The following is a 15492-nucleotide window of genomic DNA, read 5'->3' on the forward strand; positions in this document are numbered from 1 at the left end:
AAACAGGTATTTTAAATCGTAATATTAACACAAAGTACTTTCAGAAAATCATGCTAATATGGATGTTTCAGGAACCATTCTTATTATCAGTTGTTATTCTTATTAGATGTTGATATTAACAATAACAGTTTCAGGTTTGGAATTGCACTAACATGAACAATGCACGAACATTTTATTAACTAATGTTAATAACAGGGCATAAATAATGCAACAATTGTACTGTTAGTTAATGCATTAACAAATGTGTCATTATTATAAAGCATCACTTTTTTAGTTAGTGTCTAAATGGGGTGTCATCAGATTGACCTGTTTTATGCATATATTAATAAATAAATTAAATTTTTTTTTTTTTTTAAATAAAACTTTTCATTTTCAGTTCTATGAAGAATTCAGATTCATTATTCAGTAACCAATTGGCTCCTAACCAATTTTTGTAAAACACGCTGCATTTGTTCCTAGCTATTTGCTCACTCGTGTTTAACAGTAAAGAGTAAATGCAACATTGTACCAGATAATAAAAAGGAAATATGAATCAACAAGGCCATTAATACCATTTTATTGACAGCAAAACTTCGTCAAGAAAAGGTAAATGCTGTAAACAGCAAACAGTGTAGGTTTAGGCTCTGACTTTAAACAAACATTTATTTTGTCTAATTCCTGTTCTATGCTGCAGTTCTGATCTTGCAGGTAAAGAGCATCATAAGAGCCTCCTCTCACTTTAACCAGCAGCACTTGCTCCAACCGTCTTCAACACATCCTCAGACATACTTCACTATACCAGAGACGTCCTCAACATAACAAACGACCGCACACCTCAGCAGCGTGACACTCGCTGACTACTGCTTAGAAGAGGCCCGAAACAAACTACACAAGTATGTGAAGCAGACACAATACTGCATTTTGAGAAACGACCGCACACGTCAGCTTTCATTTAAATGCAAAAACTTGCTCGTCAATGCAATGCAAGCAACTGGACCAGATCTTTGCACTTGGGTGTCTGCATTTGCATACTTGCGTTAAAAAAAAGATTAGTTTGAAAGCTTTCCATCAGTGTCTCAGCAGTGAATGGGTGCCGTCAGAATGAGAGTCCGAACAGCTGATAAAAACAGCACAGTAATCACAAAATCTAAGACATTTTTAACTTCACACCTTTACTTTTAGCCATAATATGAGTCCTCTATCCTTAACAGCGCTTCCTCCAGTAGTTTCTCGTCTGAATCAGGAGAGAATTATGCACAGATTAAATCATTTTAATGCTGGATTTGTTTCAGTTTTTGTCTTCTCCGGATGTGAACTGATGGACTGATTACTTGTGATGTTTTTATCAGACTCTCATTCTGACGGCACCCATTCGCTGCAGAGCAAGGGATGCAATCAATGCTACATTTCTCCAAATCTGACGAAGAAACAAACTCATTTATAGCTTGGATGGCCTGAGGTCGAGTCCATTTGCAGCAGATTTAGCGTTTTTGGATGAACTATCCCTTTAACGTGTGTTCTGGGCAGAAGATTTCAACAGTTTACAAACTCTCCATTATATTTTGTCCACAAAAACACACCACAGTGCTCTGCTGAACTATTCCTTTAACAGTTCAAATAGGACGAAGAACACAATTTTCCAGTTCAAACATCATCTTCGTAACACGTGCACGTTTCTTTAAAAGCATCTGATGATGTCATGAAACTAGACTGGAGCTTTAATAAATAACTTCCCCTGTTGGGTACATGACCGATTCCATTAGTAAGCGGAACTATTATGCGCGTATATATTTGTAAAACACACTTAAATATAATTAAATGTATCTGTAAAGGCCAGCTGGCTCATTTGTTAAAGCTAATCGCATCCGTTTGCAGTTGTGATGGTCAAGAACACTTCTTCAGCTCTGGTCCCAGCTTCTTAGAAGATTCCAGGTTCGTAAGTGCTTCAAGTTAGTTGAAATAATGACGTTGATACGTGGCTTTATGTTACGCCGGGGTGGAAACGGACACCTTGGATGTGTTTGGTTGCAAGCAGCACGGTATCAAAGAGAAGTTCCTCATCCTCACGTCCAAAGTGACGCCACAGTTATGAACGTGTTGCCTGCAGCAGGAAAAACAACTTGATTAGAAACCAAAACAAATGCGCTGGGTTGCAGTGACACTGAGATTCGGCTCTGTACCAGTCGCATTCGGTGATGCTGTAGAAGACGGGCGGGTTGTGTTCCTCTCCGTTAGTGAATGTGGCCCCTGCGTTGCCGAAAAGCAGCCAGTCCACAAAAACACTGAGCTCCGGAAGCAGACATCGCTCCACCACCTGATCCAGATCATCAGCAGACGGACCCCACAGACTGCTGGAGAACAGCGGCTCTTCTGCGCTCACCTCCTGATAAAAACCAGCTTTAACAATCTACAGACTAAAGCACTGGACTACAAAACATCTAATCACAAAATATCTCTCAGAACACCCACACAACACAAGCTCACACAGCATAATCCTAGAAAAATTCTAAAAAACTTTCTTTTATTACACAGACTAAAAAAATACTCATAAGAATCATGTGAAAAATCACACAAAATAAGAAAACAAAAAAAATCATCTAAAAATTTTCTGATGATTATTAATCATATGAACAATGTCACATTCAATTTAAGAGGAAGAGAGACATTCCCACCTTGTGTGCTGAAGGCATCGATATTGAATCTTCACACAGAAGTTTACCGGCAAAAGACCCATAAACCCCATCGTTCATGTAGTAGAGAAACTCAGGCTCGTCGTTCGCAGACAGTGCATCTGAAAAACACAAACATGAGTTTAATAAACATTTTATGATCAGTGCATCACCAGACATGCAGCGGGATTTTATTTTATTTTTAAATTAAGGTTGGGCAATATTGCAAAATAAAATTGTAATATAATATTTTTTTTTAATTGTATTTTTGTATTAGGCAATATATTATATTTTTAAATATAAATGAAAAAATATATAAAAAATATAAAAATTTTAATATATATAAAATATTACATTATATATTTATAATATATATAATTGTAATTATATATATATAAAACTTTAACAACATGTACTTACAATAGAATTAGAGTATATTTAGTTGTAATTATACATTTATTTGCTCTTTTGATGATTCAATAGTTATCCAAATATATCTCCAGCAAAATAAAACCCATGGTACATCATAAATATCTGATATAAATATTGACTAGCACTCACTGTGCACTTGACCACTGAAATCACGAGCCACGCTTTTCTTAGCGATTATATTCATGGCCAGCGTGAAGGCAGACGACACATAATAAACTCCGGGTTCAGCGATGATCGACAAGCCGGTGGAGAGAGGAAAATACATGTCCAGCACGGGTTTCAGCGTCTGGTTGACCTGCATACAAAAACAACACTAGAAGCTCAGCCGAGGGGGGAAAACACACATAAATATATAAACAACAAACTTATAGTACAGTACCTCGTCTAACTGCGCCTCACTTCCATCAAAGCCGCCTCCGACGTCCAGAACACTCATCTCAAAGCCCAGCTCCTCCTAAGATCAGATTCATTTAGAACACGTTACCGAGGGGGAAATAAACACTGAACGTGACATTTAGATAAATAAAGATCATTCCCTCTGGGTTCAGTAGGGAAGCTCATGACACAATCAGATCAGAATCCGATCCTTGACTGCATGAGCGATGACTCACCCCCATATCAAAGACACAGCGGGCGTCAGAGACCGCACGAGAGAACGCCTGTGCATCCTGACAACAACTGGGAATGTTGAATCTGTGAGAAAAACACACCTCATTTACTTCCTTTATAAACGGCCTTGGTGTAATTGTGCATGACTCACTAGAGCCTGTCCTACTGAAAAATAAAGTTCATTCTGAGGACAGCTCCATCAGCATTCGTTTACACACTAGCTTTAATGTCTAATGCAATGACATACGAAGTTATATATGTGTGTGTGTGTACAGTACAGGTCAAAAGTTTGGAAACATTACTATTTTTAATGTTTTTGAAAGAAGTCTCTTCTGCTCATCAAGCCTGCATTTAAAAAACAGTAATATTGTGAAATATTATTACAACTTAAAATAATAGTTTTCTATTTGAATATACTTTAAAAAAATAATTTATTCCTGTGATGCAAAGCTGAATTTTCAGCATCATTACTCCAGCCTTCAGTGGTCACATGTAACATCCATTCTATCACATGATCATTTAGAAATCATTCTAATATTCTGATTATTATGAGTGTTTGGAAACAGTTCTGCTGTCTAATATATTTGATGAATAAAGGTTAAAAAGAACTGCATTTATTCAAAAATTAAAATAAAAAATTCTAATAATATATATTCTAATAATATATTTTCTTTACTATCACTTTTTATCAATTTAACACATCCTTGCTGAATAAAAGTATTGATTTATATTTAAAAAAAGAAAGAAAAAAAAAATTGACTGACCCCAAATTACTGACCAGTAGTGTATATGTTATTACAAAATATATTTATATGTTTAAAAAACATAGCTTCTTTTTTTTTTTTTTTTTTTTTACTTTTTATTCATCAAAGTATCGTAAAAAAGTATCACATGTTCTGAAAAAATATTAAGCAGCAGAACTGTTTCCAACTTTGATAATGAATCATCATATTAGAATGATTTCTAAAGGATCATGTGATAATGATCCTAAAATTCAGCTTGCAGCACAGAAAATAAATGATAATTTAAAGTATAATACATTTAAAAACAATTATTTTAAATTGTAATAATATATCACAATATTACATTTTTGTTTCTGTATTTTTGATCAAATAAATGCAGGCTTGATGAGCAGAAGAAACTTCTTTCAAAAACATTAAAAATAGTAATGTTTCCAAACTTTTGACCTGTACTGTATAATTATACATGGCATGGCAAATATAATTATAATGATGATCTGACAAAATAATGTATTATTATGGAGGATTTTAATAAAAATATATTTAAAAGAATAGGGGACATTTTCAATGCTCTGCAGTCATTATGTAAATTATTCCAATTAAACCAAATTATAAAGAGTTTGGGAAGGTTGGGAAAATACCATTGAGCTTATTTTGGTATCGGATGTAAAGTATATTTCCCAGAAAGGAGTAACTGAATATTGTATTAGTGATCATAATATGTGACTCTGGACCACAAAACCTCAAATTTTTCGAAATTGAAATGTATACGTCATCTGAAAGCTGAATAAATCATCTCTCCATTGATGTGTGGTTTGTTAGGAGGACAATATTTGTCTGAGATACAACTATTTGAAAATCTGGAATCTGAGGGTGTAAAAAAATCTAAATATTGAGAAAATCATCTTTTAAAGTTGTTCAAATGAAGTTCTTAGCAATGCATATTACTAATCAAAAGTTATGATATATTTACAGTAGGAAACTTACTAAATATCTTCATGGAACATGATCTTTACTTAATATCCTAATGATTTTTGGACATAAAAGAAAAATCGAAAATTGAAAAGAAATAAATTTTTTCAAGAGGCACAGAAGCAGCTGTAAGCATTATTTACGCTGCAATTATAGTTGCATAAATATTACTATGAGAGCAATGCTTATAGAATAAGAAATTAGAAATGGTGACGTGTCCAAACACTTTTTGAGGCCACTGTAATTAATAAATGAGTCCAGCTGTAACCCGAGCGAGACTCACTTGACTCCTGTAACGTGCAGACTGAGCTCTCTGGCTCTCTCCAGCAGGTGTCTGCAGTCCCTCAGCGTGGAGCCGAACGGTATGACCGTCTCCTCACGCTCACAACAGCTCTCCGATCTCAACAGCAGCAACACCCTGTTGCAGAAAACCAGGTCAAAAGATGAGGGTTAGTATCAATCAAATCCAGTGCATTGGTGCGAATGCAGCCAATCAGAGCTGCCGCTGTCCATGACATCATCAGCAACAACACTACTTTTAGACAGTGTTGTTGCTCACTTCTTGCTTTTAATGTCCTTTTTTGTTCCCCTTTATTGCTTTATATGTGCTTGTATGTTTCGAAGCTCTTTTAAGTTTGTTATTAATGCTTGACATACAATTATGGAAGCTTATTTCCGCCAAAGAATAAAAAAATAAAGGCAATTGAGACTTTTTAAATCGCACAATTCTGATTTTTTTCCTTGCAATTCTATATGTATACCAGATATAATTCTAGAAGCAAACCACACACAAAAAAGAGAATTGTGAGACACTCGCAACCGTAAGAAAAGGACAATTGTGAGAAATGTGAAAAGATTTTTTTTTTTTTTAATATTTGAATAATTTGCATGTTTATGGTTCTTTGTTGTCGACTTCAAAGACTTTATCAGGGCATTTTGTATTTAATTACAGCGGGAATAAAAGACAAGGATCTCACCCTAAAGTATTATTAAAAAAAAAAAAAAAAAAAAAAAATGATAAATAATAATATAATAATAATATATATATATATAAATATATATATAAATATATATATATCTAATATATAAATATATATAAAAGTAGTACGCGTGGGAACCCCTGTTCTGACTTTTCCAAAAAATAAAAAAAGGTAATTGCAACTTTTTATCTCAAAAATTATTATTATTTTTTTTTTTGTGGCAAAGTCAGAATTGTGAGATTAAAACCAAGAATTTTATTAAGGATTTAAAAAAAAAGAAAAAAAAAAAAAAAGATAATATCTTTCTATTTTTTTTATGTCATGGCAGAACTAAGCTTTGTGTACAACTGGTTTAATTTATTATTCATTTATAATTTTTTTAAAAAGTACTTAAGAACTTATATAAATAAATTAACAGATTTTAACACATAAAACTAATATTCAATGTTAGTGCACCTATTATAATTGGATTGTGAGTAACAGAACCTTAATCCCCATAACATGACTCTACAGGTTACTACCCCACATGTTTCTACCTCTCCTAAACCGATATCGTCTGAGAACGGTGACGTTTCACTGCAGATGCTTGTATTGTGACGAGCCTCACTTCCAGTCACTCACTTTGCTTTGGGATGACATCGTGCAATCTTCCTCAGCTCCACCTCATTATCACAAACCAGGAGGGAGATGTTGTGTTTGGCTGCGTATTTGATATGCGACAGCTGTTTGCACGTGCCTCCGAGGATGATGTCCTGAGACGGGACGCCAAAGCCCTTCACTAAGTCCAGCTCATGCTGAAAGACAAGGAGCCAAAACAGATGACTGACACACAAACCAACTAATAAAAGGAATAACATACTTTAAAAATAGAACCGGATTGCTATTTTGGGACACTGAGCAGTCTAGTTTTAGCGAGAGGAGATGACACTGATATTTTATATTCACCTTGTTTGAACAAACAAAGCCAGTTCCGAGAGCAGCCAGGATTTCAACGACCACAGGGCTGCTGTTGCTCTTGACCGCGTAGAAAGGCCGAATCTGGTCCATTTGAGCTCTCCAGCGAACTTGCCGCCGCACAACCACCCCCAGGTCAGCCACAAAAAATGCACTCTTCAGTGCCTGAAGAAAAAGCAACATACATCACGCTTTGGTATGAAGAGAAAAGGCACAATAAACGAAACAATAAAGCTTTTTACACTCACAAGAGTTTGATCACGGATGTGTTTATCGATCACATCTCGGACGGCTGCACTTCCCTCCAGCAGCTCAACGGAAAATCGTGGTTCATCCGGAGTTCCCTTCATTCTCATCCGTAATCTGACGCTCTGACAGGCATAAAGCAGGTCACCTATTTATGAGACACCCCAGAGCTCTTGGGTCCTAGCGATATCTGCTGCAAGCACAAGACAGACCAAAAAAATTAATAAATCAATAAATGCAAGCTCATGTGAATGACGGCATGAGCAATCATTACATAACTGAGCTTTTAAGTCATTTATTGAAATATATATATAGAGAGGTTTCATTTACATATACACTCGAATAACATCCTCTCCACACATTATATAAGACTATAAAATATAAGCATATATATTTACACTACCGTTCAAAAGTTTGGGGTCAGTAAGACTTGTAATGTTTTTTAAAGAAGTCTCTTCTGCTCATCAAGGCTGCATTTATTTGATCAAAAATGCAAAATAAAAAACTGTAATCTTGCAAAATGTTATAAGAATATAAAATAATGTTTTCTATTTTAATATCCTTTAAAATATAATTTATTTCTGTGATGCAAAGCTGAATTTCCAGCATCATTACTCCAGTATAAAGTGTCACATGATCTTCAGAAATCATTCTAATATACTGATTTATTATTAGAATTATCAATGTTGGCAACAGCCAAATATTTTTTGAAAGCTGTGATACTTTTTTTTCAGGATTCTTTGATGAATAAAAAGTTAAAAAGAACAGCATTTATTCAAAATAGAAACCTTTTTTAACAATATACACTACTGTTCAGAAGTTTGGGGGTCAGTGCATTTTTATTCTTTCTTTTTTTTGAAAGAAATTAAAACTTTCATTCAGCAAGGATGTGTTAAATTGATAAGAAGTGATAGAAAAGATTTATATTTTGAATAAATGCTGTTCTTTTTAACTTTTTATTCATCAAAGAATCCTGAAAAAAGTAATCACAGCTTCCAAAAAATATTTGGCTGTTGCCAACAGTTGATAATTCTAATAATAAATCATCATATTAGAATGATTTCTGAAGATCATGTGACACTTTATACTGGAGTAATGATGCTGAAAATTCAGCTTTGCATCACAGAAATAAATTATATTTTAAAGGATATTTAAATAGAAACCATTATTTTATATTCTTATAACATTTTGCAAGATTACAGTTTTTTTTTTTTGCATTTTTGATCAAATAAATGCAGCCTTGATGAGCAGAAGAGACTTCTTTAAAAAACATTACAAGTCTTACTGACCCCATACTTTTGAACGGTAGTGTATATCATTACAATAATATAAAAGCTTGCATTTTTACGTCACCCACAAACAAACTAATTTCTTCAAAACTCATCCTGCTTTTTGACATTTACAGGGACCCCAACTGTGAACTGCAGCTTTATTTTAATGCTCTGTGTTATTTTAAACTGTATAAGTCATGTTTGACGTCACAGCAGAAAGACTCCTGCGGTGCACATCGATCAGAGCAGCGGTCAGAAGAGTCCCAACGTCACCGACCTCAGCAGTCCATCCTCAAAGCAGGTTTAAAAACAGCTACAGACTGAAACTGCTCAGTCACGGAGGGCAGGAGGACGTCCGGTCGCACTTGAAGCTTCATGCAAGCGTACAGTAGTGAGGATACAGCGATGTGAACCTACAGGGACAGGTCAGAGGTCGACCCCCTCCAGCTATCAGCTGGGATCCCAAGGGGGCTCCGCGTTGAAATCGAACTGCTCACGGTAGACAGAAGCCCCTAAGCTCTTCTCGTAGTCCCCACGTACACCTGCAAAAACAATAAAAATAATCAAAAGAGGAGTGTCAAAGAATATATATCTGGAGCAGAACAATCTCTGGTAACGTATATACAAGTAGAAATAAAAAAATACTTATATATATATATATATATATATATAAAATGCATTATTATTCCTAGTTTATTTTATATTTTCAGGCATTTTAAATATATTTTATACATTTAGCATAATTTATATACATAATATATAATATATATAATTATATATACACACACATGCATATAAACACATATTATTATATATAAATTACATTAAAAACAAAGAATAGGTAAAAAAAAAAAAAAAACATTATTGACGTTTTTATAAGCTGTATGGATGGACATACAGAAAAAGTTTTTCAAGGTAAATTGTGTGTGATGGATAGGGATGAGAAAAATATATTTTCACATATTTAAATATATATAAATTAGACACACGGAAACGAATGAGGCGCCAATTCCGCAAGTCTTTTATATAACGTTATATACAAAACGTTTCTCATGTTTGTTTGTTTTTTTCTAGCGATTGACAAAAACTCTGATTTATTAGTCAATCAATAATGACATCGTTAGTGTTTATTTGTGATTATTTCACGACCGACATTCGCGATAAGATTTAAATTAACTAAATTAATTTATTGCTAACCGTCACTTAGCCAACTGTCAGCTAACGTTACCGCTTTTCAAGTCAAACGCTATTTATATTAATAATAACATTAAATCATAACGACTTCTTTAGACAGAAAGCAGTCGAGTGTTTGTAAACAACTCGAATATTTTCGTCAAATATAAACAAGAGGCTAACACGTAACATGTTAGCTTACGAACCCAGAGCTACTTACGCGGGAGAAATGGCGGGCATTTGAGGGAAACCGTCTTCTCTTTTTCGGCGGAATTTTTAAAAGGTAATAAAAGCACCGGTACGTGAGGTAACGGTGATGTTTTGAGCCATATATCCGTGTTTATCCACCGAGACTCGGACCATGTGGACAGTTTCGGGCGCTGAATGACGTCGGTTGTGAAGGTTGAGGGATGAAGGCGTGAAGGAGGCGGGGCGATGATTTAAATAAAGTAGTGACGGGAGCGTGGAGGCGGGGCTGCTATGTGAAAGGGGCGGAGCTTCAGTTTGAATATTATGAGCGAGTGAAGAGCGGGGCTTAATTTATGCGGTAAAGGGGCGGGGCTTTTTCTTTGAATAATTTGACGAGGAGAGCGAAGAATAGAATCAAAAACAGAGTTGTTTTGTTCTTCTAATCCACTTTGAGAAGCAATTTATATGCCAGTGCAGTCACAAACCAAACAATAAACATATTTAACTGCTATCTTAAATTTCTTTCAGAGTACATTAACATAAAAATGGTTTCCAATGATATCACAGTATAGCATAAATCAAATTAATTAGGTAAGGCGACAGTCAAAATTATAATAGATATAATATACATACAGTTTTACATGATTATTTGTTGGTAATCTTCACACATTGACAAGTGCATGCAGCTGCAAAGCATAAACAACGGCGAATAAAATCTTTGGTTGTAAATAGTAGTATAATACATATAGTAAGCGAATACCTTCAAATAACATCATTTTGAACTTTTCATTTATGTTTTCTCCTTTATTTAATTAATGAGTAAGATCAGCATGATGGTGCTTTATTGTAATATTTATATTAATATATATTGATGTTGATAAGAAGGAAGTGTGCCATCTCATACCTTAAAGCCTTCATCGTCTCGCCTACAAAGTTCCTGTCAGAACATTGTCCATTTTGCACTTTTATAGCGTGATTCCGGATAAAACATTATAAATAATTCAGAATTCACTGACTGATAGAATGTCCTATCCTCAGTATTATGCGCGGTTCATATCGATCAGCTGCTGCTTCGGTGTTCAGTTTCTGATGAAATGAATCTAGTGACCACACTAACATCCACAGTTTATAGAGGGAGGCGTGTTTACCCTGCTCTCTCGCTCGCTCTCTCTCTCTCGTGACTTTCTGCTTGAGGGTTTCAAACTATTCAAAGTTCTGATTCATCACAAACTCTAGGGTAAATGATAAACCTAATGACTAATTGAGGAAGATGCTGACTTAAACAGCACTTTTGAAATAGTAACACCAAGATGTAGAGATTAGATTCGGAGAAATGTAGCATTGCATCAGTTGCTCTGCAGTGAATGGGTGCCGTCAGAATGAGAGTCTGATAAAAACATCACAATAATCCACAGCACTCCAGTCCATCACTTAACATTTGGAGAAGCCAAAAGCTGTGTGTTTGTAAGAAACAATTCCAATCATTATGGCATTTTTGCTTGTGGTTTCTGGCTAAAATAGTCCATAATCCATTATAACACTTCCTCCAGTGAAAAGGTCCATCTCTTGTTGTCTCTCACATTAAAATCCACCCACACATTTGTTGTTTTTGGACTGTTTTGGCTTGTTTGATCTGTGCAGATTTCTTTCCTGATTCAGACCAGACCACTTTTACACTGAGGGAAGCTTTATTATTGATTATTGCCTCGTATTTTAGTTAAAAACATCTTATTTGTTTCTTACAAACACAGCTTTTGTCTTCTCCAGATGGTAACTGATGGACTGGAGTGCTGTGGATTATTGTGATGTTTTTATCAGACTCTCATTCTGACGGCACCCATTCACTGCAGAGCAAGTGATGCAATGCTACATTTACATTTACATTTAGTCATTTAGCAGACACTTTTATCCAAAGCGACTTACAAATGAGGACAATGGAAGCAATCAAAAACAAAAAAAGATCAATGATATACAAGTGCTATAACAAGTCTCAGTTAGCCTAAACACAGTATACGTAGCAAGGGCTTTTAAATAATATAATAAATAAAAAAGAAAACAGATAGAATAGAAAAAGAATAAAGCAAGCTAGTGTTAGAGGTCTTTTTTTATAATTGTATAATAAATGAAAAGAGAAATAGATAGGATACAAAAAGATTAGAAAGGTAGTTACATTTTTTTTATTTTTTTATTTTTTTTAATAGAATTAGAATAGTGAGGGAAAAAGTTAGAGGGGTCAAATAAAGACGGAAGAGATGTGTTTTAAGCCGATTCTTGAAGATGGCTAAGGACTCAGCTGCTGGGATTGAGTTGGGCAGGTCATTCCACCAGGAGGGAACATTTAATTTAAAAGTCCGTAAAAGTGACTTTGTGCTTCTTTGGGATGGCACAATCAAGCGATGTTCACTTGCAGAAGGCAAGCTTCTAGAGGGCACATAAGTCTGAAGTAATGAATTTAGGTAAAGGGGTGCAGAGCCAGTGGTGGTTTTGTATGCAAATATCAATGCCTTGAATTTTATGCGAGCAGCTATTGGTAGGCTAGTGCAAATTGATAAATAGAGGTGTGACGTGTATTCTTTTCGGCTCATTAAAAATTAATCTTGCTGCCGCGTTTGGATTAATTGTAAAGGCTTGATAGAACCTGGCTGGAAGACCTGCCAAGAGAGCATTACAATAGTCCAGCCCTGGACAGAACAAGAGCTTGAACAAGGAGTTGTGCAGCATGTTCTGCAAGAAAGGGCCTGATCTTCTTAATGTTGAATAAAGCAAATCTGCAGGAGCGGACAGTTTTAGCAATGTGGTCTGAGAAAGTTAGCTGATCATCAATCATAACTCCAAGGTTTATGGCTGTTTTTGAAGGAGTTATGGTTGATGTGCCTAACTTGATGGTGAAATTGTGATGAAACGATGGGTTTGTTGGAACCACTAGCAGTTCTGTCTTGGCAAGGTTGAGTTGGAAGGTGATGGTCCTTCATCCAGCAAGAAATGTCTGTTAGACAAGCTGAGATGCGAGCAGCTACCGATGGATCATCAGGATGGAATGAGAGGTAGAGTTGAGTGTCATCAGCATAACAGTGGTATGAAAAGCCATGTTTCTGAATGACATTTCACACATTTCACAATCACATTTCTCCAAATCCGCTCCCATGAAGAGTCAACCTTAACGTTTCTTATGTTACAGACACAAATTCCTCTTTTGTGTAGTTCCCTCTTCTCCGATTGCTGAGTCCTTTTACCAAAAATAGTTTCATCAGAACGTCAAATGAGCCAATCGAGCTTCACAATAGCTCTGTTTGTTTTAGTCACGTCAATGTTGTTCGGACTACTTCACTGTCAGTAAGTTTTCTCTTTTGCAGCCCACAAAAGCAGTTCCGAGTTTTGTGCCTGCTCCCTCTAGAGACTATAAATGAGCGCATGGCATCTAATCTAACATAACATCTAACGCAGCTCGGAGTGAACGGCGCTGTTTGATAACCATTGTTCTTGGTATAATGGTGATCTGCATCTGGAAGGACATGAGCTTCGCCTGCCGTATGCAATAACACCCTACTGCTGTTGAGCAACAAGAATTCTCAAATCCAAAACAAAATAAAGGAACTCTCCAATAATCTGAAGTATTTCAGATAATCTGATGGGAAAAAACAAAGAACATTCTTGTTCTACAGAAAAGCTACAGAACATTTCCACGTAATAATAACTTTGCTACTGTTAGTAATATTTCAAGTTGAACACTTACTGGACTGAAGCAACTTCAGGCTTGATTAAATCAGATAGATACTAAACAAAAAAACAGGCTTTAAAGGGGTTCTGTCACATTAGAAAGCACAAAATTGTGGGTTCATCTAATTAAAGATTACGTAAATGGAAATTGCTTTATGACTACATTTCAACTATATTTAAAAGGTCATTGCCACAGTGGGCTAAATAGATAGAGAGTGAGTTCATAACAAAAACAATAGAGCTTATCTTTTGTTTTCCGCCACTATCTGTCACCTTTCATCTCTCCACCCAAATAAACAAATTAACCTAACCCCTTTACAACAAATATCCAACAAATACACAACCACAGCATCAGTTGGATTTTAACTCTGTGGGATTTGATTGGTCTCTCAGTTTGAATACAAAGGACAGAGATGTAGATTTGAGAACTGCAGCGAAGTACGCATATGACTTCAGAAGATTGTTTATAGTTACTATATACTTCTTTGATAGTTACATGATGTTTTTTTTTTTTTCTTTTTTTCATTTTGTAGCTTGGCAGATGTGTTCACAATGTGACCTGGAAAAGTATGGGAAGCCCATTTCTGCCACGAAAAAACAAAAACAAAAAAGTAACTGTGACTTTTATTCTCAAAATTCTGAGTTCATATCTCGCAATTCTGTTGTCAGTGTTACTTTCTGTTTTGCTTTAGTTCTGTGTTCCTTGTTTGCATTCTGACTTTATATCTCACAAGCCTTAGTTTATGTCTCACAATTCTGACTTTTTTAAAAGTAAAAGTCGGTAATTGAGACACATTAGCTCACAATTCCGGAATTGCTAGTTTATATGTCACAGTTCTGACTTTATTTGTTTTCAACAGAAAAAATAACAGCATGTTGGGAAATCATAAATCATTTTTTTTTTAAATTTACTTTTTGGAGATGTTTCATTAATGACAAAATATTGTTATGATCAAAGCCCCAAAGGACCTATGATTTTTGGAAATCATTTCTCGATCAACTTGCTATCCTTTTGTGTTCCCCCAGTTGTGTGTTTGCATGCTTCGTGCATATGTATGAAAGTAAGGAAATGGATGCGAGGGTTATAACAAAAACAAAAAGACAAATACAAACCCTAAACCCTGACCCTGACCTCCACATACACAAAAAAAAAAGCAATCATTACTCCCCACTCTCCAGGCCCTCCGGCCCGCGTGCGGGTGACTGATTAGAGCACGCGTGCCCAGACATGTCCCTATCGGTCTGGCCGCCGGCCCGTCAGTGGGCAGCCCACCCTGGTGTTTGATCTGGGGGTTTGGCTCCAGCCAGTCCCGGCATTGTATCCCAAACAATGCACCCCAGACCTACTGAACTCCATAAACATATCCCTTTGTGGGCTTTTCCTCAAACTCAGGGTGGGGGACACCCGCTGCCAGGAAGAGGGACTCCTGTCTAAAAAAAAGACCACTGTGCCTCCCTCGTCGGGCTGCTGACTGGGCATTCCTGCCTTTAACCTCCAGGGAGAAGTCAGCTTCATAAATTCACAGGCGACTGGATCATAAAGGTGTGCAACTACATGATG

At 35.8% G+C, this 15492-nt stretch overlaps 1 protein-coding gene across 4 annotated transcripts; it reads right to left on the reverse strand.

Moving 5' to 3' along the window:
- Window positions 1–824: 824 nt before the first annotated feature.
- Window positions 825–11311, reverse strand: LOC109058743 (antizyme inhibitor 1-like). Of its 4 annotated transcripts, none has more exons than XM_019075938.2 (12): window positions 11119–11311; window positions 9270–9394; window positions 7584–7771; window positions 7327–7500; window positions 7003–7175; window positions 5685–5819; window positions 3692–3773; window positions 3460–3534; window positions 3210–3375; window positions 2652–2770; window positions 2160–2362; window positions 825–2080 (listed from the first exon to the last, which is right to left on the reverse strand). In XM_019075938.2, the coding sequence occupies exons 3-12, from the start codon at window positions 7689–7691 to the stop codon at window positions 1966–1968; spliced, it is 1350 nt and encodes a 449-aa protein (XP_018931483.2). In that variant the 5' UTR covers window positions 7692–7771; window positions 9270–9394; window positions 11119–11311; the 3' UTR covers window positions 825–1965. The 4 variants fall into 4 exon arrangements, with proteins under 4 accessions (XP_018931483.2, XP_018931481.2, XP_018931482.2 ...); XM_019075936.2 differs by having other exon boundaries at window positions 7584–7774; XM_019075937.2 differs by having other exon boundaries at window positions 7584–7774; window positions 9130–9394.
- Between the last annotated feature and the right edge of the window lie 4181 nt (window positions 11312–15492).

This window comes from Cyprinus carpio, chromosome A16 (assembly GCF_018340385.1).
Source record: "Cyprinus carpio isolate SPL01 chromosome A16, ASM1834038v1, whole genome shotgun sequence".
Classification (NCBI taxonomy): Eukaryota; Metazoa; Chordata; class Actinopteri; order Cypriniformes; family Cyprinidae; genus Cyprinus; species Cyprinus carpio.

Coding starts and splice junctions, on each gene's coding strand:
- LOC109058743 (XM_019075938.2), bottom strand. CDS start 7,691: ATGAGAATGAAGGGAACTCCGGATGAACCACGATTTTCCGTTGAGCTG. Junction 5,820..7,002: donor CGATGTCATCCCAAAGCAAA/GTGAGTGACTGG, acceptor TTTCTGCAACAG/GGTGTTGCTGCTGTTGAGAT. Junction 2,771..3,209: donor TTTCAGTGGTCAAGTGCACA/GTGAGTGCTAGT, acceptor TGTGTTTTTCAG/ATGCACTGTCTGCGAACGAC.